At 39.2% G+C, this 24,881-nt stretch overlaps 1 protein-coding gene across 1 annotated transcript in view; it reads left to right on the forward strand.

Moving 5' to 3' along the window:
• The window catches only part of megf10 (multiple EGF-like-domains 10), a gene marked incomplete at its 3' end in the record, with an annotated part of 42,232 nt that extends 19,635 nt beyond the window's left edge, over positions 1-22,597 (forward strand). The window contains 8 exon segments of the mRNA XM_071530571.1: positions 5,615-5,861; positions 7,137-7,257; positions 7,967-8,103; positions 15,325-15,356; positions 15,359-15,536; positions 18,289-18,463; positions 21,591-21,711; positions 22,434-22,597. Coding sequence (XP_071386672.1) covers positions 5,615-5,861; positions 7,137-7,257; positions 7,967-8,103; positions 15,325-15,356; positions 15,359-15,536; positions 18,289-18,463; positions 21,591-21,711; positions 22,434-22,597 — 1,175 coding nt within the window.
• Positions 22,598-24,881: the final 2,284 nt, after the last annotated feature.

The following is a 24,881-nucleotide window of genomic DNA, read 5'->3' on the forward strand; positions in this document are numbered from 1 at the left end:
TAGAATAGGAGTATGCTTGTAGATGGCAATGTTACTCTGCATGCTTGGCATATGAAGACCAGGCTGTGTTTATGTAGTGTAAGAGAGGAACTGAAATGTGAGGTGTTAATTCCTTTCACTGTTGGCCTCCATAAGCATTCATATTAGTTCACTTTTTTATGTGTATATATTGATAAAATGGTACAACATCAAACTAGGCTTGGGCCTAGGGCTGGGCGATAATTCAATGTTATCGTTTATCGTCTTTCAGTGGAATCATATCGTGATGATATGAAGATATTTTGATATCGTGACACACATTTCTGCTGTCTGAATTGATGATGACGAGCAAATTTTACTTAAAAACTCTCATAAAATGAGGTATGCTAGGAATATTATTTGAATATTTCTGTTTTGTTTGACATCACACCTAACATTACCATTCGGTTCAATGAGATGAACATTCATTTGATTATTTAACATGATTTTGCATACATGAACCATATCGTGATATATATTTTGATATTGAGAAAAATCCTTATGATTTTCATGATATTGATTTCAACCGTATCGCCCAGCCCTGCTTGGGCCGATATGTCGATATTATCAAATATTGCAATATTTCGGGAATATCACGATGTTTCTCGCGATATTGAATTCCATGACACCATGTGTTACTTAGATCACAATTATACAAGCTTTATAACGTAGAAACCCATAATCTAAATAAACCGACTACTAGGATAGTAAAAAAATAAAAAATAAATAATCATACTTGAAGTGAGAAATTTGTCTTTTTAATTCAAGTGGGTTCCCTTTTCCACAATCAGCCTATTTTTCTGGAAACAGCAGGAATGAACAAATTATACCAAATGGCCATTGTTTCCTCCAATGCTTGAATAGGCTGTTAATGATAATTATTGTTATTATAGCCTAGACATTTGATGTCATTTGGAAGAAAGAAAAGAAAAGAAAAGAAAAAATGGAAAGAATTTCAGTGCTGTTATAAATTTTTAGAATAGCTGAGTCTCTCCTCCATGTCAACAAATTCGTCACAACTGCTGACAAGATCCTGTACCTCAGTCACACAAGCAAATGTTTCAAAATGCACGATTCAAACTCCCTAAATAAAATGAAAACCAATGAACTCTATCTGCTGACAAGCATACAAGACATCCTTCAAAGTGGGGGAATCCTGTTGCATTAAAACAGGATTAAAAGTGGAATATGTGAACATGGAGATGTGGTACTAAAGTGCATTTTGGCATCTTTCTATTGGTTTTCTCATATAGTTTTGAAGTGTAATGTCTCAAAAATGGCTTGGGCGTGACATTTGAAATCTGCCATTACAAAATTGTTCACTGCTTTTGGACTCATTTTGTCCTTCCTACTTTCATTTCAGTATCACTCTAACATTAGGTTCACAAAGACGGAACACCTTACTGTATAAGTTTGAAAATAGGGATACAGAACAGCAGGATTATTATTTTATTTGTTATAGTGAAAGCTAGAAAGCTAAAAACTTATCTATTCACTTTAGCCTTTAACTAGCTATGACTTTCCTGATACAGGCCTTAAACTCTTTTTTGCTCTTTGCTTCGCACTTATGCACTGCTGCACTTCTTTTAAAAAATATTGTATTTTACTTGATTTTATGCATTCTATGTACTCTATATATATATTTTTTTTTAACTTTATTTTTACTATTATTATTCAGTGGGTTTTATTTTCCATCTTATGTTATGCATTCCTCATTTTTTATCTTATTTTTACTATTATTATCAAGTGGGTTTTATTCTCCATTTTTTTTACATTAATTATGACATTCTATCCCTGTTTTTATGCTCATTCTATCTCTATTTTCATGTGAAGATGCATTCTATGTATTCTATTCTCATCTTCATCTTATTTTCACTATTATTATCAAGTTTTATGTGAAGCACTTTGAGCTGCATTTCTTGTATGAAAGGTGCTATACAAATAAAGTTTATTATTATTACATTGGGATCTTACTGGGGAGTAGTAAGTAGTAAAAGTGACTGTGTACGCAGGAAAGGCTTTGAGTCACATTTTGCTTCCCTCTGTGTTTACCTTATGAAGTGGCAGCCAGGTTCACTCTCTGCAGTAATAAACACAGACTCCATATTACACATACAGATACGAAAGCACATATAATTACAAACTTAAGTGACACCATCAGTCCAAACATGCTCTAATCAGGCTAAATTACACATTTAGCCGCAGAGGTCGGGGCTGGCCTGATGCCACGGCACATGTGGGACAGGAAGGGTTTATACTGGAGGGTATATACCCATAGGTGAAGTTCTGAAACCCTAAACTGGGATGAAATGGGGTTTAAGCTGAATGATTTTGGATACAGGCTTGAAAGGGTGAACTTTCGAACTTTGTTCTCAGCAACTGGGTCACATCTCTAAGATCACCTACTGTATAACACCAAGAATACCAAGTTTAGCGTAGCGTAATTAGAACTTAGCAGGTCTAGAGCAGTGGTTCTCAACATGAGGTCCGGGGACCACCAGGGGTCCTTGAGGGGGTTCCAGGGGGTCCCCAGCAAATTGATGAATTGTTAAACTTCAGCATTATTTAATTTACTAGAAGTTAACACAATTAGAGAATGTAGAAGAATGACTGTTTTGATCATAGTTTCACTGTTATCTCCCTGCCTATAATACAGATAATCATGGGATTCTGGACAAAATCATATCTAACAATAAAAAATATGGGTCCAAGAGACAAAATTTCATCAAATGGGGGTCTGTGGCTCTAATGTGGACTAAATTAGGGGTCCTTGATATGAAAAAGGTTGAGAATCACTGGTCTAGAGTATGAAAATTCTGTCATCATCTCCTCACCCTCATGCCAGTTGAAACACAGGTGAAGTTTGTCCATATAACACACAGGGAGGTTGGCAGCACAACTCCATAGCAGCCTTCTCCAAAACAACTGAAGTCAGTGGGGACCAGTTCTTCAGAGTTCCAAAAAGACCTACAGTATATTTACACCATCATTTAGTGCAAATCTTAACTACAGCTGATTGATTTGCAACAAATAATGGTGTATAGGTCTTTCTATTCACAGTGTGATTGTTTGGCTGTTTTTGTTTTGGAACTCTAAAGAACAGGTCCCCATTGACTTCAATTGTTTTGGAGGAGGCTGCTACCAAGTTGTGCTGGCAACCTCCCTGTGTGTTATATGGACTAACAAATTTCACCTGTGTTTCATTTGGCATGAGGGTGAGTAGATGATGACAGAATTTTCATTTTTGGGTGAACTATTCCTTTAACTGCAATCTCAATATACTGTAAGTTATCGGATGTCCCTGTCTGAACTTTCATTTTCTGCCCGAGCATTTCTTCGTAGCGCAAAAATCTCACTTTCCCCCCAAACTTTATATAGACCTCCATGACGTAGAGTACTGTAATGAAAGGTTTGGCAGCCGTAAACCTTCTCGACTCCCTCCGTATTTTTTTCCCCTAGTCATTGCCAGACCCTGCGAGGGCAGTGGCCTCTTTACGTGTTCTCTACAAGATGAAAGAACATCTAGAATAAACATGCGGTACGAAGTTTACCAGTTGACTGCGGTCACAGGGGCACATGATGAAGCTCCCATGCTGGAACCCGATGACGGGAAGGCCAGAGGCATCGGTAGAGCCGTGCGTACGAGGTGTGGTCCCGCATGCGGTCGAAATCCGGCAGCAAAAGGTTAACGACGCGGGTTAAGGTCGCAGCGCACCATGCCCTAAAATAATTGACTCTACCCCTGCCTTTAGGGTCATGTGTTTTTGATGTCAGTGATGAGGCGCAGGCTCCGGTTTCAGCCGCCAAAGTTTACGCTTGTTCGAGCGAGTTAAGGTGATTGATGGTGCGGTGCCACTCGGGCTTCCTGTCAAAACTCAAATTAGGCGCGGCAGTTGCCCCCGCTGACGACGAGCCGTGATTGGACTCGTTTCCGTGTGAGATGGATAGGTGGAAATCGGGAGCGAGACAAAGTGGAGAAGGTTGAGGAAGGGTTCTGGTTTGATGGAAGCTGCTCCACTCAAGCTTGGTCAGTTTTTTTTTTACAGTCTTTAACACTTCTCTTAAGGCTTCATGGCTTCATTTTCAAAACTATTGGGTGGGACTGGAGCCTTATATAGGCTGCAGGCCTGTTACATTTGGGTCCTCACATTTCATTTCATTTCAGTGTTTATTTGAATAGGGATGGACACATAAACATAGAACATTCTAACGAAAAATAGTCTGATATCACATAGAACAGTGATTCTCAACCTTTTTCATATCAAGGACCCTAATTCAGTCCACATTAGAGCCACAGACCCCCATTTCCCCCACACCCAAATCTGAGAATATTTTTTATTGTTAGATATAATTTTGTCCAGAATTCCATGACTATTTGTATTGTAGATAGAGAGATAACAGAGAAACTATGATCAAAACAGTCATTCTCTAATTGTCTTCACTTCTTGTAAATGAAATAATGGTGAAGTTAACAATTCATCAATTTGCTGTGGACCCCCTGGAACCCCCTCAAGGACCCCTGGTGATCCCCGGACCCCACGTTGAGAACCACTGACATAGAACATTTATAGCCCAAGCTAATTTGCAATGTTTGTCCCTAGATGGGCTTTTGTAAAAAAAAAACTTTTGTTAAAATACAGATATAGAATGCAACAGATATAGAATACACACACAAAAGGGTGTTGTCAACATAAGACAGATGGTACCAAAGATGATATTTAGAAAGAGAAAGAAAAAAAAGAAAGAAAGAAAAGGAAACAAGGAAATTTGAAATATTTGAGAGAGAGGTAGAGAGAGAAAGAAAGAAATCCATGGATAGATGGATGGCTGGCTGGATGGATGGATGGATGGATGGAAGGACGGAGGGACGGACAGATGGATGGCTGGATGGATGGATGGATGGATAGATGGATGGATGGCTGGATGGATAGATGGATGGCTGGCTGGATGGATGGAAGGACGGACGGACGGACGGACAGATGGACGGACAGATGGATGATGGCTGGATGGATGGATGGATGGATGGATAGATGGATGGCTGGCTGGATGGATGGATGGAAGGACGGACGGACGGACAGATGGACGGACGGATGGATGATGGCTGGCTGGATGGATGGATGGATGGATGGATGGATGGATGGGTAGATGGATGGCTGGCTGGATGGATAGATGGATAGATGGATGGCTGGCTGGATGGATGGATAGGTGGATGGCTGGCTGGCTGGATGGATGGAGGGACGGACGGATGGAAGGATGGACGGACGGACAGATGGACGGACGGATGGATGATGGCTGGATGTATGGCTGGATGGACGGACGGACGGACGGATGGACGATGGATGGATGGATGGATACATACTTGCTGACCTCAGAATTCTGAGTTTAAATTCAGAATTCTGACTTTAAACTCAGAATTCAGACTCAGAAGTCCAAGTTTTCACATGTGGCCCTAATCCTCCTCCGTAGGACACAGTACCTCCCACTGGATGGCAGTAACTTGAAACAGTCAAAGAGCGGGGGGGGGGGGGGGGGGGGGGGTTTGACGAGTCAGAGACGATGAACTAAACATGTATCCTTTCCTTCCGTCTTCCTTCAGCTTGCGACAGTAACCACTGGGGTCCCCACTGCAGCAACCGGTGCCAGTGCCAGAACGGCGCGCTCTGCAACCCCATCACCGGCGCCTGCATCTGCAACCCGGGCTACCGGGGCTGGCGCTGCGAGGCCCCGTGCGACGCCGGCGCCTACGGTAACGGGTGCCAACAGAAGTGCCAGTGCCAGAACGGCGCCGCCTGCCACCACGTGACCGGGGAGTGCACGTGCTCGCCGGGATACACCGGGGCTTTGTAAGTCGGAGTCTTAACAGTGGCATTCAAGGAATAGTTCACCCAAAAAATGAAAATTCAGTCATTATCTACTCACCCCCCCCACCCCCATGCCAGTTGAAGCTGTGGTGAAGTTTGCCGGTCCATAAAAACACTCCCGGAGCTTCCCAGCACGACTTTCTTTCTTTGAGGACCGATCTTTAGAGTTCCAAAAATAACCATAGAATGACTCCAAACGGCTCGTGAAGCATAATCCGAGTCGCACAGACATCGTCCAAGACACACAGACACTATGCATAAGTGCACATAAGTGGCTCTCTAGATGATTGGTATGTCATTCAGCAGTAGTTAGTCAGTGGCTTTGTTTACATGCGTGGAGAATTCCATTCTAAACCCGGTTTCTCAAGTAACCCGGTTCTGGGTCGGAGCGCCCAGGTTGTTCTTGCCCAGTTTTGACGTTTCCATGTGACCTAAAACCTAAAACCTAAAACCATGTTAAATGAGAGACCGGTTAACAGGGAGACTCAATCTCTGGGTATCAAATCTTCATGTAAACCTGAGTAAGTAAGACCTTAACCAGAGCAAACATAGCCACTGTTTCTTCAACCAATAAGGATATTTTAAGACCAAAGTGGCCAATAGCCAGTATTTTGTGCCACTATTCAATATCTATAAATTTGCCGGTAACACTTTACAGTAAGGGTACATTAATTAAGGGTTAGTTAATGCTTAATAAGCATGCTTAATAAGCTTTATGTTAATGATTAATAAGCATTAACATAACATAAGCATTAGCAATAAGCATCTATAAGTTAATGCTTAATAAGCATTAACTAACCCTTAATTAACAGTTAACTAATGTGTCTGGTAATAATTTACTAATGGTGTTCATGTTAACTAAGGTATTCATTTATACATTATTTAATAGTTTATAAAGATGACTATTAAATAATGTATAAATTAATACCTTAGTTAACATGAACACCATTAGTAAATGATTACCAGACACATTAGTTAACTGTTAATTAAGGGTTAGTTAATGCTTATTAAGCATTAACTAACCCTTAACTAATGTACCCTTATAGTAAACTGTTACCAATTTGCCTATTTTCATGACAAAACACGCAAATATTCAGTGTTTCTCCCAGAATCTCTCCCAGTCTAACCCTACTTTATGCTCTCTCAAATTCTCAAATATTTAGTGCAACTTCCAATAAAAGGAAACGTTCAAATATCACCTCCAAAAATGGAGCATGGATAAATGATAAATGCTTGTTGTTTTGTTTTTCCCCCTAGCTGTGAGGACCTGTGTCCGCCGGGTAAACACGGGCAGCAGTGTGAGGAGAGATGCCCGTGTCAGAACGGAGGAGTGTGTCACCACGTCACCGGAGAGTGCTCGTGTCCCGCAGGATGGATGGTACACACACACACACACACACACACACAGATATCCACTCTACATAGCCTCTTCCTCTTACCATTATATTATACCATAGCATTATCAATATCATCTTTGACACAACTTTTTCAAACATATTTTATAGATTTACTTTTATGCAATGCCTTTTTGTCCTATTATTTTTCCTATTATATTGTTTTTTATCCTCTATTCATACCTTCTTATCTCATTTATTTCCTTACTTTTACATTAATTATTGTAATTAATAATTACAATAATTAATTATTTTATGAGTATGATGTTTGTTTTTTTGACTGTCAAAGCACTGTAATCTCGGCTTGAAAAAAGTGCTGTATAAATACAGTTTATTGGGTAACACTTTACAAAAAGGGTACATTAATTAAGGGTTAGTTAATGCTTAATAAGGGTTAGTTAACGCTTATTAAGCATTAACTAACCCTTAATTAACAGTTAACTAATGTGTAATTTACTAATGGTGTTCATGTTAACTAAGGTATTAATTTATACATTATTTAATAGTTAATTAAGGGTTAGTTAATGCTTATTAAGCATTAACTAACCCTTAATTAATGTACCCTTATTGTAAAGTGTTACCGTTTATTGTTATTATGTCTACAGAAGCCACACATGAACAGAAAGAATCGAAGCATAAAAACTAGTCACCTTCAGTTTGAACACTAGGTCTCCTCTTGTTATTGCTGTGCAGGGTACAGTGTGTGGCCAGCCGTGTCCAGAGGGACGTTTTGGACGAAATTGTTCCCAGGAATGTCAGTGTCACAACGAAGGGATTTGCGTCTCGTCTACCGGACAATGTCTCTGCAGCCCCGGATACACCGGAGAACGGTGAGACCAACATTTTACAATATTTCTGGCGGGTTTTAGCCATAAGGTGCGGCTATAGCGGACTGTTGTCGGTGAGCCTGTGGTTTCAAGGCACTTCATCCCCAAGCTGATCCCGCAGGGTTCCCACTGGTCATGGAGTATCTGGAGTGTCATGTCATTTAAGGACGTGTATTCTAGGCTTGGGCCGATATCGCAGGAAATATCGCGATATTTCCCGTGATGCTGGATATCGCCATGGCACCATGTGTTGGTTAGATCACAATTGTACAAGCTTTTAAACTTAGAAACTAGGGCTGGGTGATAATTCAATATTATCGTTTATCATCTTTCAGAGGAATCATATCATGATGATATGAAGATATTTTAATATCGTGACACACATTTCTGCTGTCTGAATTGATGATGACGAGCAAATTTAAACTTGAGGGCATTCCAGGGGGTCCCCAGCAAATTGATGAATTGTTAAACTTCATTATTTCATTTATAAGAACAAGAATGTAGAAGAATGACTGTTTTGATCATTTCACTGTTATCTATCTACCTACAATACAGATAGTCATTAAATTCTGGACAAAATCATATTTAACAATAAAAAATATTTTCAGATTTGGGTCCAAGAGAGAAAATCTCATCAATCTCATCAATCTCATCTTATTTTACATTAATTATGGCATTCTATCCCTGTTTCTATGCTCATTCTATGTCTATTTTCATGTGAAGATGCATTCTATGTATTCTATTCTCATCTTTATCTTATTTTTATTATTATTATCAAGTTTTATGTGAAGCACTTTGAGCTGCATTTCTTGTATGAAAGGTGCTATACAAATAAAGTTTATTATTATTATTATTATTCATAATAATAATATTTCCTGCAAATATGACAGCCACCCGATTACACAAATGCATCGCATTTTATTGGAAATTCTTTATTAGGAATAACCCCTTGAGATGTACAATCTCGTTTTCAAGGGGGTCCTTAACGACAAAAATACAATATAAACATAATTAGACAAAACATTTAACAAAACAAAACAAGACAAAACAATAAATATCAAATAGTAAGACATACAAAATCAGGAGATTATACTCCAAGCAGAGCATGATAAAATGGATCATTCATTCATAGATTATAGAAAAAGTAATAATGTCAGTGATAGCATTATTCATTACAGCATTTTTCAGGATTCTGAGAATGAAGTCAGTCAGTTTTTCTCTGAATTCTGACTGTCTGGCCAAACCTGCGCCCTAACTAGTGGGAGGACGGAGAATTTCACCCTTGGAGACTCAACAAAGAATATTAAATCCAAAAATGAAATCATTCCTATGACATAGGATACTCGCACAGAACCCCTGTTGTCCTCCTAGACTGTGCGTTTTATTTCTATGGTGTTCTGTAGTCTCATTTTCTGATCAAATTTTTCTTCTTTCTGCCATCCTGTCAGTACTGCATGGGCAGAGGCTGGCAGTGGAAACAAAGAACACACTATTAATCCTCTACAGCATCACTAACCCACATCTGACTCGAGGAATATGTCGACATCTACTGAAAACGCCAAAGGAATCAAAACAACGCTGAATCCGTGACCCACTTTGCAGCTGACAAAAAAAATCTGATGTGGCCAAACTACTGAAATGGGTCAATACGATTCGTTTGAGCCCAGACCGGTGTTTAACACGCAAACATTTTGGCGTGGAAATCCCTGCTACTTTTATAGCTCATGGTTTTTTTGCGTTGGCCCCGGGCCCGGGAATATAAGCACCGCTCTGCCCTTCTGCGGTAAAAAAAAAACGGCAAATGATATTGCATGGCATGACAGACAGAGGTGGGGACTCGGGTCACGTGACTTGGACTCGAGTCACAGTTTGAATTGCTTGAGACTCGACTCGATGCATGAAGAGAAGACTTGAGACTTGACTTGGGTTCTGGTGACTTGGGACTTGACTCTGACTTGTACTCTGATGACTTGAAAAGGTTTCTAAAGTCTTGACTTGAGATCTTGTGTTTGTGTAAATGACTCAGATTGAAAGTGATGAGATTTGTTCCAGCAGACGACTGAATTTCAATTCTGCTTTCTGAATTTGTATGGAATGATTGAATTTATTGAAGTTGAAACTGATTATAGAAATCAAACTCATGATGCTCTTACCAAGTTTTTATCCTATTAAAACCATATTGCATTGAAAAGTCCTAGATATTTAGTTTTCTTTAACATATTAAATTGATACTGGACTCTTGATTTGTTCTGACTTGACTTGCTGTTCTACATTTAGACTTGAGACTTGACATTAATGACTTGGACTTGACTTGGACTTGAGCCTCAAGACTTGAGACTGACTTTGGACTCGAGCAAAGTCGACTTGGTCACACCTCTGCAGACAGAGTAAATTCATTTTAGATGAGGTTACTATGCTTTGACTTGCTGAAAATTTTGAAATTGAATTAGTGCATATTAATTATATTTCACCAATCACAATGTCAGCATAGCATAAGCCAGTGATTCTCTACCTTTTTCATATCAAGGACCCCTAAGTTAGTACACATTAGGGCCATGGACCCCCATTTGTCTCTCGGACCCAAATCTGAGAATATTTTTATTGTTAGATATGATTTTGTCCAGAATTCCATGACTATCTGTATTGTAGGCAAAGAGATAACAGTGAAACTATGATCAAAACAGTCATTCTTCTACATTCTGTAACTGTGTTCACTTCTTGTACCGCTGGTGGTCCCTGGACCCCACGTTGAGAACCACTGGCATAAGCAGCTAAAATGCATCATTTAAACCTTTTAGTTACTGAAAAGTCACAAGTGAAAAATTCCATCTGTTCTGAAAATGCCATAAGGAAAAAATCGGAAAAACATCTTCCATATGTCCCGATCTGTCCTCTACATCCTTCACGCCGTCTTTAGAGAGGAAAACACAACCAGGAAGCCTCCGGTCGGTGTTTTCACAGACAAATCTCTCCCAGTGTGTGTGTGTGTGTGTGTGTGTGTGTGTGTGTGTGTGTGCCGGGCCAGAGCTGGGGCTTCAAGTCCATATAATTAGCGAAATATCAGAGAGCGCGCACCATATACTTAGCCAGACCAGCGAGGAGACAAGAATAGGCCCTTCAAGTGCGCTTTTATGAGTAAATAAGGGCCTTGAGGGAAGCCAAACGTCAGGCTACAGCGCCGCCCGGGTAGCCGGGGCCCGTACCGTGCCCCACCCTTTACCCACTGGAAACCATTAACGGGACCTCGGGGGGGGGGGGGGGGGGGGGGGGGGGGGGGCGTGAACAATGTTTCTTTTTTTGTCTTGTTTTCATTCAATTTGGGATCCTATAATATCCTACTTTAAAAGATTAAAAACCCTCCCCCCTAAACTGACCTTTCTCTATTACCTTCTTTTAACCCATTGTTAACATCTCCTCCGATCACCACCAAAATTGGTATGTAGCATCTACAGACCAGTCGCATGAAAAGTTGTTAAAAGGTTGTCGATATCTACTGTCGTTTTTAAGATATTCATTTTTACATTTGTGAGAAGGCGTGGCCTATCAGCTAAATTGTTATAGCTTCATGACCGATTGTTCAGTCATCATGAAACTTGGTGAACTTGTTCAGATATCGTCACTGACCATGTGCGCACAGCTGTGTTAAGATTGAACAGTAGGGGGCGCTACAAATGCCAAAAAACTGTATCTCCTAATCCCGATGATGAAATCGCAGGAAATTTGGTACACATGTGGGCGGGGCCTATGGTGTAATAACCATGTAACAGCCGGTAAATCAAAGTCCATTTGCATAATCGGTCCCAAACTTCTCAACCTCGTCTGGAATGGCATTTTTAACATGTGTACCGAATTTTGTGCGATTCGACTAAAAGGGGGCACCGCAAACGGCAAAAATGGGCGTGGCCTAACAGAAAAACTGCCATCACACCCGTTTGTTCAATGACCGCAAAACTTGGCAGATATATCAAGGGATATATTTGGACGATGTCTTCGGAACCATTGACACTTTTTTTACGACGTCAGTACTGTTCAGAAAAGGCTTGAACCCCTTTCATGGCCGCTTGCGGCTATATTTGTTCTTGTTGTTTTATTTTATTTTTATTTCTTTGTTATTTTTCTTCAGTCATTCTAAAATGACAAAATAATGAAGTTTAACAATTCATCAATTTGCTGGGGACCCCCTGGAATGCCCTCAAGGATCACCTGGTGGTCCTCGGATCCCACGTTGAGAACCACTGCTCTAGATAAGCACTGAAAGCGTTATTATCTGGCCCCCGCAGGGAGACTGGGACTGTCAGCAACTGGAAAACAGAGTCCAGCGCTTATTGACAACACCGTGTTGGAATGAGGATGATATAATGCGGTGGTTCTCAACGTGGGGTCCGGGGACCACCAGGGGTCCTTGAGGGGGTTCCAGGGGGTCTCCAGCAAATGAATGAAGTGTTAAACTTCAGCATTATTTCATTTATAATAAGTGAATACAATTAGAGAATGTAGAAGAATGACTGTTTTGATCATAGTTTCACTGTTATCTCTCTACCTACAATACAGATTTCATTCTCAAACCGTGTGACAGCTGACACAAATAGCCTGACTGGGCGGTTGCGGTCGGTCTGCTGTATGTAATCAAGGGAAAGATAATGGGGACCATCACATTGTTTGTTTGAAAATTGTTTGTTTTGCTTAGCAGCTTAGCCACATTAGCTAAACTTCCTTGTTCCAGCAGATGACTGTGCTGCCGAGTCAGCAGGGAAACCACAACTGCAGCCTTTTGACTTCAGCCAGCAGTGTGTGTGTGGTTGTGTATGAAACAAGCATGTGAATTACAAGTGCTTGAATGTATTGCCATGAAACTCTTTTGATCCCAGTAGGGAAATAGTGTTGTCTCTTGCCCTCCTCCGCAGAGAGGTCAGAGGTCAGAGGTCAAAATATCCTACTAAAGTAGAAAACCTGGTACTTTGCCGAAAGCTTTCATAGCTCATTTACAATGTGTGCAGAGTAAAAGCTTCTGAATTAACACGTATAGCAACACGTATATGAGCAACATAAAGCCATTGTTTATATTACAGAAAAGAGCAGTAAGAATTATTCATAAAGTGGATTCAAGAGAACACACCAACAGACTGTTTATTAAGTCAGGTTTCTCAGTTTAGTTGAGTTACAGACATTATTAGTTATGTACAGGGCAAAAAGCAGCGTATTACCAGAAAATTTAAAAAGGTTGTTTGTTTTTAGTTCAGAGGACGAGGACCATAGAAGGAAATTTAATTTGAAGCATCAGTATGCACGGACCACTTTAAAGCAGATGTGTATGTCAAACTGTGGAATTCTCTACAGAATGATTTAAAGGGTTGTATAAATATCTTTCAGTTCAAGAAAATGTATAAAGAAAGAATAATTAGATTATATGAAGTGTCAGGTAATGGGTTTCCTTAGTTGATGGTGAATTATTGTGTATGGCTTTTGATTCTTCTTTATTTATCGTGTTACTGTAAGTATTGGTTGTTAAGTAACTGTAATTGACAGACCATCTGAGTTACTAGTTACCTTGCAGAATAAGATTTTACACGCAAAACATACGATAAGCTCATGAAATATGTTGCATTGTTAGAGTTTAAACTCCCCAACAGTATATGGAGCAGTTAGACCGACAACATTAACATACTTCTGACAGGTTCCTGCTTCAATAATTTAACTCCTGAACGAATGAGGACTTTTTCTGTTGATACCTCAGTACATTTTACTGCTAATACTTCTAGACTTTTACTGAAGTAAACTTTTGAATGCAGAACTAGAAAGTATGTGAGTAACACTTTACAATAAGGGTCTTTAAGTTAAGGGTTAGTTAATGCTATAAGAGTTAATGCTTAATAAGAGTTAGTTAATGCTTAATAAGAGTTAATGCTTAATAAGAGTTAGTTAATGCTTAATAAGAGTTAGTTAATGCTTAATAAGAGTTAATGCTTAATAAGAGTTAGTTAATGCTTAATAAGGATGAATGCTTAATAAGAGTTAGTTAATGCTTAATAAGAGTTAGTTAATGCTTAATAAGAGTTAGTTAATGCTTAATAAGAGTTAGTTAATGCTTAATAAGGATGAATGCTTAATAAGAGTTAGTTAATGCTTAATAAGAGTTAGTTAATGCTTAATAAGGGTTAGTTCAGGCTTAATAAGAGTAGTTAATGCTTAATAAGAGTTAGTTAATGCTTAATAAGAGTTAATGCTTAATAAGAGTTAATGCTTTAATAAGAGTTAGTTAATGCTTAATAAGGGGTTAGTTAATGCTTAATAAGAGTTAGTTAATGCTTAATAAGAGTTAGATAAGCTTAATAAGAGTTAGTTAATGCTTAATAAGAGTTAATGCTTAATAAGAAGTTAGTTAATGCTTAATAAGAGTTAGTTAATGCTTAATATGAGTTAATGCTTAATAAGAGTTTTAATGCTTAATAAGGGTTAGTTAATGCTTAATAAGAGTAATGCTTAATAAGAGTTAATGCTTAAGAGTAGTTAATGCTTAATAAGGGATAGTTAATGCTTATAAGAGTTATGCTTAATAAGAGTTAGTTAATGCTTAATAAGGGTTAGTTAATGCTTAATAAGAGTTAATGCTTAATAAGAGTTAGTTAATGCTTAATAAGAGTTAGTAATGCTTAAATAAGAGTATGTTAATGCTTAATAAGAGTTAATGCTTAATAAGGGTTAGTTAATGCTTAATAAGAGTTAATGCTTAATAAGAGTTAATACTTAATACGGGTTAGTTGATGCTTAATAAGAGTTAGTTCATGCTTAATAAGCATGAACTAACCTTATTAACAGTTAACTAATGTGTAATTTACTAATGGTGTTCATGTTAACTAAGGTATTAATTTATACATTATTTAATAGACTATTAAATAATGTATAAATGAATACCTTAGTTAACATGAACACCATTAGTAAATGATTACCAGACACATTAAGTTAACTGTTAATTAAGGGTTAGTTCATGCTTATTAAACATGAGCTAACCCTTAACTTAGTGACTCTTACTGTAAAGTGTTACCAGTATTTTTCCATTATGGCATTGCTACTTTTACTTCAATAAAGGATTCAAATATTTTTCCACCACTGCTCTATTATAGCAACAGACAGATAGAACATGGACACTTCACAGCAGACTTATATACAGACATATTGGTAATACAAGTCACTGACCACTGGTGTGCTGTCTCTCCCTCTGTACAGGTGCCAGGACGAGTGTCCAGTTGGTACTTACGGTGCGGCTGTGCACAGACCTGCCGCTGTATGAACAACGCCAAATGCTACCACATCAATGGGATGTGTCTCTGCGAGCGGGCTACACAGGGGAGACGGGGAGAGGTCCGACTGTGTCCGAAGGCCACTACGGCCTCAAGTGTGACAAGAAGTGTCCCCTGCTACGCCCAGAACACACGCAGGTAATCCATAATCAATAGCCGGTAATGTAGCGTTAAAGCAATATTCCACTTAGTTTTACATGGGGTTATTCTGCTCTTGACCACCATGAAAACCAGAATATAAACTAATCACCAAGATCAGATGCAGCTGGACGAGTTTGTAGAGTTCAGATTTTTACTTCCCATTCATTTGAATGAGGCAGGAAAATAGACTGAAAACTGACATTTAACACGTTGGTGAACAGATTCTGTGATTTTCAACTGACTGTGGTCCAACGTTTTAGAACATAATTTCACCGAGTAGCATTTTTATTAGAGAACATAGCGGAGGGATACCATTTAGGAGAGCTGTTCCTGCTTGGGAGACCGGATCTACTTTCATTTCTAAATACAAATTTTAGTTAAACCAAGAATAGAAATACAAAATGACGATTTCTGCGTTTTCCTCACAAGCTATAGTCTGTAAAATGGAACAGAAATTCAAACTTTATTTTACACAATGACGGCTTAAAATCGGCCCCTTCTTTACTGGGAGGAACTTGTGATATTTAGACAGCGTTGGTTTCCAAATATTTACTTTGAAAAACAACAAAGACAAGGGAAAAATAGCAAATATGTCATAATATGATAGAAACACTGGGAAACCATCTACAGTAATGAGTAAAAAAAACTCCAATCAGGCTTGGAATTCTCCTTTTTAAAGAAGCTGCTGACCCACCTAAAATAAGGTAACACTTTACAATAAGGGTCACTAAGTTAAGGGTTAGTTAATGCTTATTAAGGGTTAGTTAATGCTTAATAATAATGCTTAATTAACAGTTAACTAATGTGTCATTTACTAATGGTGTTCATGTTAACTAAGGTGTTAATTTAGACATTATTTAATAGTTTATAAAGATGACTATTAAATAATGTATAAATGAATACCTTAGTTAACATGAACACCATTAGTAAATGATTACCAGACACATTAGTTAACTGTTAATTAAGGGTTAGTTAATGCTTATTAAGCATTAACTAACCCTTAACTTAGTGAGCCTTATTGTAAAGTGTTACCTAAAATAATTTCACTAGTCTGAGTCTGTGTTTCAGTGGAGAGTTTTAGTGTCCCATGATGGTCTAAATGCTGTTTCAGAGGCTTTTCCACCCTGACAAGAATAAAATGAATATTAATATTGGTGATTTTTTTTTTTTTTTTTTTGCATGAGTTCAAAGATACTGAATAACCACGAGCAGCGTAAAAATTCAAAAATATCGGTATCGGCCTTCAAAAACCTGTATCGGTCGAACCCTGGTGTTAACCGGCTTAAGTGTTCATGCATGTGTCTGGGATTATGTCAGGTCTGTATGTGTATGTCAGTCAGACCGTTAACCAGGCAGACAGTGGACCGTTGTGAGCCAGTGGCGGACTACCGGACAGGTCGGCACAGCTGCCGGGCCGCATGTGTTGCGGGGTGAGGACAGCTGTCCCGCTGCTTCTCAATGGGACTGCTGTTTCAGGTGGGGCAGCTGTCAGTCAAGCGCATAACAAATACAAGTCCTTTCCACCTCCTCTCTGCCGCTACAGTTAATGTCACAGTTCACGTTTCTTATTTTGTCTTATGAATATTAAACTGTTAAGCAGATACTGTCAGTTTGGTGTGGAATTTTTGATCTCTAAAACTGTAGAGGTAAGTAATAAGTAATAAGTAATTCCTCAGGAGTTTATGTTTTTCATGATGACTTTTCTTTCTTGGGTGGTGCCCTACACAATGAAACCCACACAAACTAAAAAAATTGATCCACTATTGCTCAAAAAGTGTGTTTTCCTATTGACCTGCACAGTTTCTTAGGCTCCAGGGGGGATTTTTGAAAGTACATTTATCTTGATTTTTTTCTCTGAAATCTTTTCAAAGTGAAGAAGAACTTTTAGAAATGTCCGTGAAAGAAGGTAGAATCAAAATGTAGAATCTAAATAAACTAAATAGATATACAGAAGGTATAATCTAAATAAGCTATTTAGAGCAAGCAGTATAATGAACACAGTGAGTAACATGTTCTAGTGTTGTAATTGTCAACTGCGTTATGTTTAATACCCCCCTTTTGGTATATTCTTATTAATATCCTATTTGTCTTTGCTAGTATTATACTATTATATAACCGGTAACACTTTACAATAAGGGTCACTAAGTTAAGGGTTAGTTAATGCTTAATAAGCATTAACTAACCCTTAATTAACAGTTTAATAATGTGTAATTTACTAATGGTGTTCATGTTAACTAAGGTATTCATTTATACATGATTTAATAGTTTATAAAGATGACTATTAAATAATGTATAAATTAATACCTTAGTTAACATGAACACCATTAGTAAATGATTACCAGACACATTAGTTAACTGTTAATTAAGGGTTAGTTAATGTTTATGACGCATTAACTAACCCTTAACTTAGTGACCCTTATTGTAAAGTGTTACCAAATAACCTATTAAACCATAAGCCCATAACCCATATAATATACAGCGTGACTTGTGACGGTCAATGCTCATTTTTATTCTGCATGTACAATGCCTCCTTATTTCCAAATGAAGTCACTGGGTTTACAGTGCCTACAGGCTTACTGGACATAACTGTGACTCAGAGCTTAGGATATGATTATTTTAGCCCCTGAAGAAGAAGGGGGGTCTATAATACTTTGTTGTTGTCTTATTTTCATACCTCATGTACATTTCAAAAAATGTCCCCTCTACTTAAATAAACTTAAATATGATATTTCCCCCCTCTTGTCCCCAGCTGCCACCCGATGTCAGGGGAGTGTACGTGTCAGCCCGGCTGGTCGGGCCTCTACTGCAACGAGACCTGCACCCCGGGCTTTTTTGGCGAGTCTTGCCAGCAGGTTTGCCAGTGCCAGAACGGTGCCGACTGCCACAGTGTGACCGGAGAGTGTATCTGCGCACCAGGCTTCAAGGTATACCCATTTCTAACATGTGCAACACTGGTTCTTAACGTTGGGGTCTGGGGACCACCAGGGGTCCTTGAGGGGGTTCCAGGGGGTCCCCAGCAAATTGATGAAGTGTTAAACTTCACTGTTATTTCATATACAAGAAGTTAACACAATTAGAGAATGTGGAAGAATGACTGTTTTGATCGTAGTTTCTCTGTTATCTCTCTACCTACAATACAGATAGTCATGGGATTCTGGACAAAATCATATCTAACAATAACAATTTTCTCAAATTTGGGTCAGAGAGACAAAATCTCGTCAAATGGGGGTCTGTGGCTGTAATGTGGACTAACTAAGGGGTCCTTGATGAATGTTACAGGATGCTTAATTTCACTTATTAAACCTTAATTCGGTTCAGTTACTGTGTGGTTCTCCCATAGAGCTGTTGGTTGTGATTCTTAGACATGATATCGCTGTTGTCATGTGAAAACCTTGGAATTCCAATTTTGGTAATTTTCATGTTTTCACTTCAGTTGAAGTGTTACATGATCCTCCATGTATTGAGAAATTTGGGCTGATGAAACTCTTCTAAAACCCAGTGGAAAATGGCAAAAATGCATGGTGGTCAAGCTACAAACAATGCTGACAGGATACAAGGTTTTCGCCTGTCAGTGACAATGTGTTAGCATTTGTGATTTGCTCCAGTCACTGTTCTGTGATGCTGGAATGTCATGTGGTAATTCCAATCAAACAAGGTTCACACAGTATTTTGGCCATGCATCTTTAGAATAGAGATTTATAAGCAGCTGGTCTCTGTATGGTTCCACAGGTGGCACACACACAGGACACACAGGACGAAGTTGACTAATCTCAGTTTCACCAATTTATTTCTCAACAAACATGCTAATGTTTCAGCCTAGTGGCCTTCATCAGAGCCTGTATATGCATTTGCAAATTTAAGAAAAACATTAAAAAAAAAAGTGGAAGATGCCCTTCAAAAAAGTAATGTATGTGAAAACACATGTGAATTCAAAGCACATGTGCTTTCGGGATATGTTGGTTTTCACATGTGAACACATTTTCTTATGTTGTATTCTGACATCATGTGACAGTTTTTACTTCAGTCTAGATGAAGTGTTGTTTTTTTGTTCACGTGAACTTTTTCACATTTTCACAAGCCAATATGTCGATAGTTGTTTCACATGTGAAGACTTCATGTCACATTCAAAGAGACAATTCACAGGTGAAAATGTCAATGGGAAATTTCACATGTTCACATAGGAAAACCAACATATATCCAAAAAGCACATGTGCTTTGAATTCACATGTGGGTTTTCACGTGACTTTTTTGTAAGGGATATGTAAGACTTTGTACTTCTTAACAGCCGTAGCTAGGAAATGGACTACAAGTTCCATATTTGTTTAAGTGTGCTGACAGCTGGAAGGACCACCAACACTGCAGTTGGCGACAACCATAATGGCGCAATGTTTTCAGCCGTATTTAAGCAATATCACACGAGATGGAGTGCTGTTGTACTGTATATCAGCACGGCTGTGATTCGGTTGCAAGTTATGAAGTTATTTTTGCCTTGACCTGACAAACCTGACTAGTTTGTTCATTATCTAGCCAATACATAGCATAAAGCATAGTATATAATACATTATGTAATATAATAATACAGCATCATGACAAGCTCTACTGCTTTATATGTCAAAATGGCAATCGGACACTAGGAGGGCACAGATATAGCTAGGCTTATGGTTACTGTAGTAGCTGTAATGGACACGGCAGTACCTGAGGTTGAAACAGCATTTCTCAAAATGGAAGTTGAAACATTTATTATCAATGAAAGGACTTCCTATCCAGTAGAACATGCTTTGGCTACTTGATACCCTTAAGCATTTATCACCAATAGACACATACATTTAATGGTTGGCGAACATGAGAAAAAAATAAAAAATGTCTTCCAGAACCACATATCACCTTCCATCATGAAGTCCACTGGAGAGCTGGCTGTGCACAAATTATGTCTAACAAAATAACAGACAACAAAAGCAAATATCTGAAAAAGATTGTTTTGGTGTGTGTGTGTAGATCCATTCAACGTTATAAGTAAAAGTGAGTAGGCTGATGAGGTAGATTTGTTCATAAATGTAGGTTAAAGTAAACTGTCTTGTCTCTAGCCCTAGTCTCTACTCTGAAACACTTGAAAGCTTGAAAAGAGCTCAGTTAACCTGAACAAACTGTTAGCTAGCTAACTAGCCAGCAGGCAAATATAGCAACGCAACCGTAAATATTAACATGCGACTAGCCACTGCTAACGCTACCTTCTAAGAGATACATTAGCTAGTTTGCAAATCAGATGTGTTGACAACAAGGCAGTGATGGTTAGCTGCCAGATAGCTAGCTAACATGCTGACATTATCTAAACATGAAATCATCGGGAGCGTATCTATGTTGCCAGGGTCCTAAGTTCCCAAGGTCCTATGTTCCCAAGGTCCTAAGTTCCCAGGGTCCTATGTTCCCAAGGTCCTATGTTCCCAGGGTCCTATGTTCCCAAGGTCCTATGTTCCCAGGGTCCTATGTTCCCAAGGTCCTATGTTCCCAGGGTCCTATGTTCCCCAGTTCAATATTCTGTTAACACACATTAACCCTCCTAATGTGTTCGGGTCAAATTTGACCCGTTTCAAGTTAAAATATTTCATAAATATTATCCAGTTTTTTTTATTTGAACAAGGCTTCAAAACAGCTATATAAACACAGCAAAATCAATGGTTATCATTTTATTTGATTTTGAAGGTCTCTAACCAAGTACAATCAAATAACGGTGGATGACCTGTGCCTAACCTGGATAGTTCTGATAAAAAGCCCCTTTGTTCTTTGAAACAGTTGTGGTCAGGGCTCTGGGTAAAAATCTACAACCAACAAACCTATCCCTACTAACCCTAACCCTAACCCAAGAACGGGGGAACATAGGACCCTGGGAACATAGGACCCTTTGTCATGTTCCCATTATGTGCCATATAAATCTGGGGAACATAGCACCCTGGGAACATAGGAATGACTCTGAAATGATCAGAACATGTCACCTGAAAGCCCTCTATTGTATGAGAATACGTGTTATAACCATTTGACTATTGATGTTGCCAGGGCTCCAACTGTTCAGTCCCCTGCCCAGTAGGAACACATGGGATTAACTGCTCCTCCAGCTGCAACTGCAAGAATGGAGCTCAGTGTTCACCAGTGGATGGATCCTGCTCCTGTAAAGCAGGTGAGATGAGGAGGAAAGAGGAGGAAAGGAGGAAAAGGAGAGGAGAGAAGAAGAGAGGAGAGGAGGAGACAGTACTATGATAACATATTTGTCTTAAAGTGTCTTTGGTTATTTTACAGTAGACTGAACAGACTAGAAACAATTCAAACTGAATTGGTTGAACCTCAACAGGAGGTAATACTCTTATCATTAAAAGTTACTTTTGAACTTTGACCCGTTGATGCTACCTCACTTAAAACAAATCAAAGATTCTGGAAACTAGAAGACTAAAGACATGTATTCCATTCTATATGTGTCTGCCAGAATTGAATATCTCAACAAGGTCACTACATAGTGTATACCACATTACACATAACATTGATTAATCAGTATTTTATCACATTTTTTGACCTGCTTTGCTTTTTGCTTGCTAAACTAAGGTACGTCCAGTGAACTCACCTACCGAATTTGGCGTCATTTGGCACTTTTGACTCTTTTTGATTGGGGAGTAAGTTCATAGCCTATTAATGTGTCCTTAACCATAAACCAACATTTCAGCAATATACTTTTTATGAGGCCATCATGATGACCTTCGTTGTTGTTATTATTTCAATGTAGCAGATGTATACGTACCAAGAAGATCCATTTGTTACACCGGAAATTGTTTTTTTTGCTGTTTTACATCACAAAAAGTATAATCATGTCTGTTGAAAGTTTCTTTACTTTATTTAAACCTCTCTTAGGTTGGCATGGCGTGGACTGTTCCATCAACTGCCCCAGTGGTACCTGGGGTTTGGGTTGCAACCTCACCTGTATGTGTGGAAATGGGGGGGCGTGCAACGCCCTGGATGGACATTGTACCTGCGCGCCGGGCTGGAGAGGCGACAGATGTGACCTCCATTGCCAGGTGAGGAAAAGACCCTCTTTACACCTGCTATTAAAATGCGATCTGCATCTGGATATGTCTCCTGGATAATAAACAACCAGATCACTCGCTTACATGCATTTTTGTTGTCTGGATTTTGTCCGCTTTGTAATCGCATCTACATTTTGGCAAAGCACGTTTTTACCCGCGGTGATGACATTTGTACCCAGGGGATGATGTTTTACCCGTGACGATGACATTTGTACCCATGGAATGACGTTTCTACCGCCGGTGATGACATTTGTAGCCATGGGATGACGTTTCTACCCGCGACGATGACATTTGTACCCATGGGATGACGTTTCTACCCACGGTGATGACATTTGTACCCAGGGAATGACGTTTCTCCCCGCGACAATGACATTTGTAAACCTGGGATGATGTTTCTACCCACAGTGATGACATTTGTACCCATGAGATGACATTTCTACCATCGGTGATGACATTTGTACCCATGGGATGACGTTTCTACCCATGACGATGACATTTGTACCCATGGAATGACGTTTCTACCCCCGTTGATAAGGTTTCTACACAGTGATGATGTTTCTACCTGCCTGCGGTGATGGCATTTCTTCCTGCGTTGATGACATTTCTACCTAACTGCGGCAGTGATGTTTCTACCTGTGTGATGACGTTTCCCAGCGGCGATGACATTTGTACCCATGATGATGACGTTTGTAGCTGGGATGATGACGTTTCTACCCATGGCAATGGCATCTTTACTTGTGAGATGACATTTCTACCTGCAATAATGACATTTCTATCTACCGACAGTGATTACATTTCTACCCATGGCAATGACATTTCAACCCGTGATGTCATTTCTGCCTGTGGTGATGACGTTTCTCCCCGCGGTGATGATGTCTCTTTCTAACTACCTGCCTGCGGAGATGAAATTTCATCTTGCATTGATAACGTTTCTACCAATGATGGGACACATACTGGAAATCCAAATTTCATGTGTGAAACCGATAGGTGATGCTTTCTTCCTGTAGGCTGTATACTGTGTGGTAGTCTAACTAATTAGGCAACAGCTGCATTTGTGAAATATTATACTGGCAGAGTGTAATGCATGCATCTTGTGTTTTCTCAATTCCTCATTTTCCCACAATAGAAAGTGTTTGGCACATGAATTCCATTACCTTCTCTCTGGACTGGACTCTATCTCTGGACCTTTACAATATTGCTGTCCCTGCTGTAGGATTCTAGGTTAGGGAGACTTTGGTTTTCTGCCTTGATACTCGCTTTTTGCACAATATAGGCCTATTTGTTGATAGACCTTAATTGTCACAAGTCATCATACCCAAGACATACCCATACCCAATACTCAACGAGGTTTATATTGTTGGTTTATTCTGCCTTCCTTTGGATAGCATGTTACCAGCTACCAATGTATTGTCTTTCTCTGACACTTTGAAAACTTCCAGAGTGGTGACTGCCCAACCATGCAGTAGACATGCTGTTCACTTATTGGCAGTGAAAAATTAGCCAGTTGTTGCAGCTGTGTTCATGTGCTATAATCCTCTAACTAGTGACACCATGAAGGTGTGCCTGAAGGAAGTTGCTTAACATCAGTTCACTTCGAGGTAGTTTGGCAGCATACAGCCTAGGACCTCTCACATGTCTAAAGCCACAGTCAGTCAGTACCCACCCAGAATGCCGTGGGGTATAAACTTGACCTCAGTTACTAGGAATTGGCACACATTTTTCTGTCATAGGATATTGTGTGGATTGTATTGGATCTTGCCTGGTCCTAACCAGACTTTTTGACTCTTTGACCCAAAGAACCTGGGGACTTTGTTTGATGTTGCCTACAGCGATAGCTGAGGAAGTGAGTGTTGTTGTGACTGGACCACTGTCTTTCAGATTCATCTTGTTATTTAGACAAAATGTCCACAGGTGCAGGTACAGGAAATCTTATGTATGATCATAATATGTTGTTTTAATGTTGCTTTGGCGGAACAGAATAGAATATATGACAAAGACACAATGTATGCTATGCTATGTCCCAAGTTAAGTGCAACATTGTACACTTGAACTGTAGTGCACAGTATGTAGTGTGTGGTTGAGTCCCTCTCTCTCCCTAGGAGCCCGTCCCTCCTGGAAGTCAGGAGGTTAAATGAATTAATGGTCTTGGTTTAAGAAAACTCCATATCTGTCATATGAGTAAATCAGTTGTTTATGGATTTGATTGTGGTACATTTTGCGGAGTATATTTGTAGGCTTGTCGGTCTTTTGTAGTTGAAGTTAATTATGAAGTGTA

This window comes from Centroberyx affinis, unplaced genomic scaffold (assembly GCF_046629955.1).
Source record: "Centroberyx affinis isolate AG114_WGS23_722 - 3 ecotype Tasmania unplaced genomic scaffold, CSIRO-AGI_Caff_v1 ptg000134l_1, whole genome shotgun sequence".
Classification (NCBI taxonomy): domain Eukaryota; kingdom Metazoa; phylum Chordata; class Actinopteri; order Beryciformes; family Berycidae; genus Centroberyx; species Centroberyx affinis.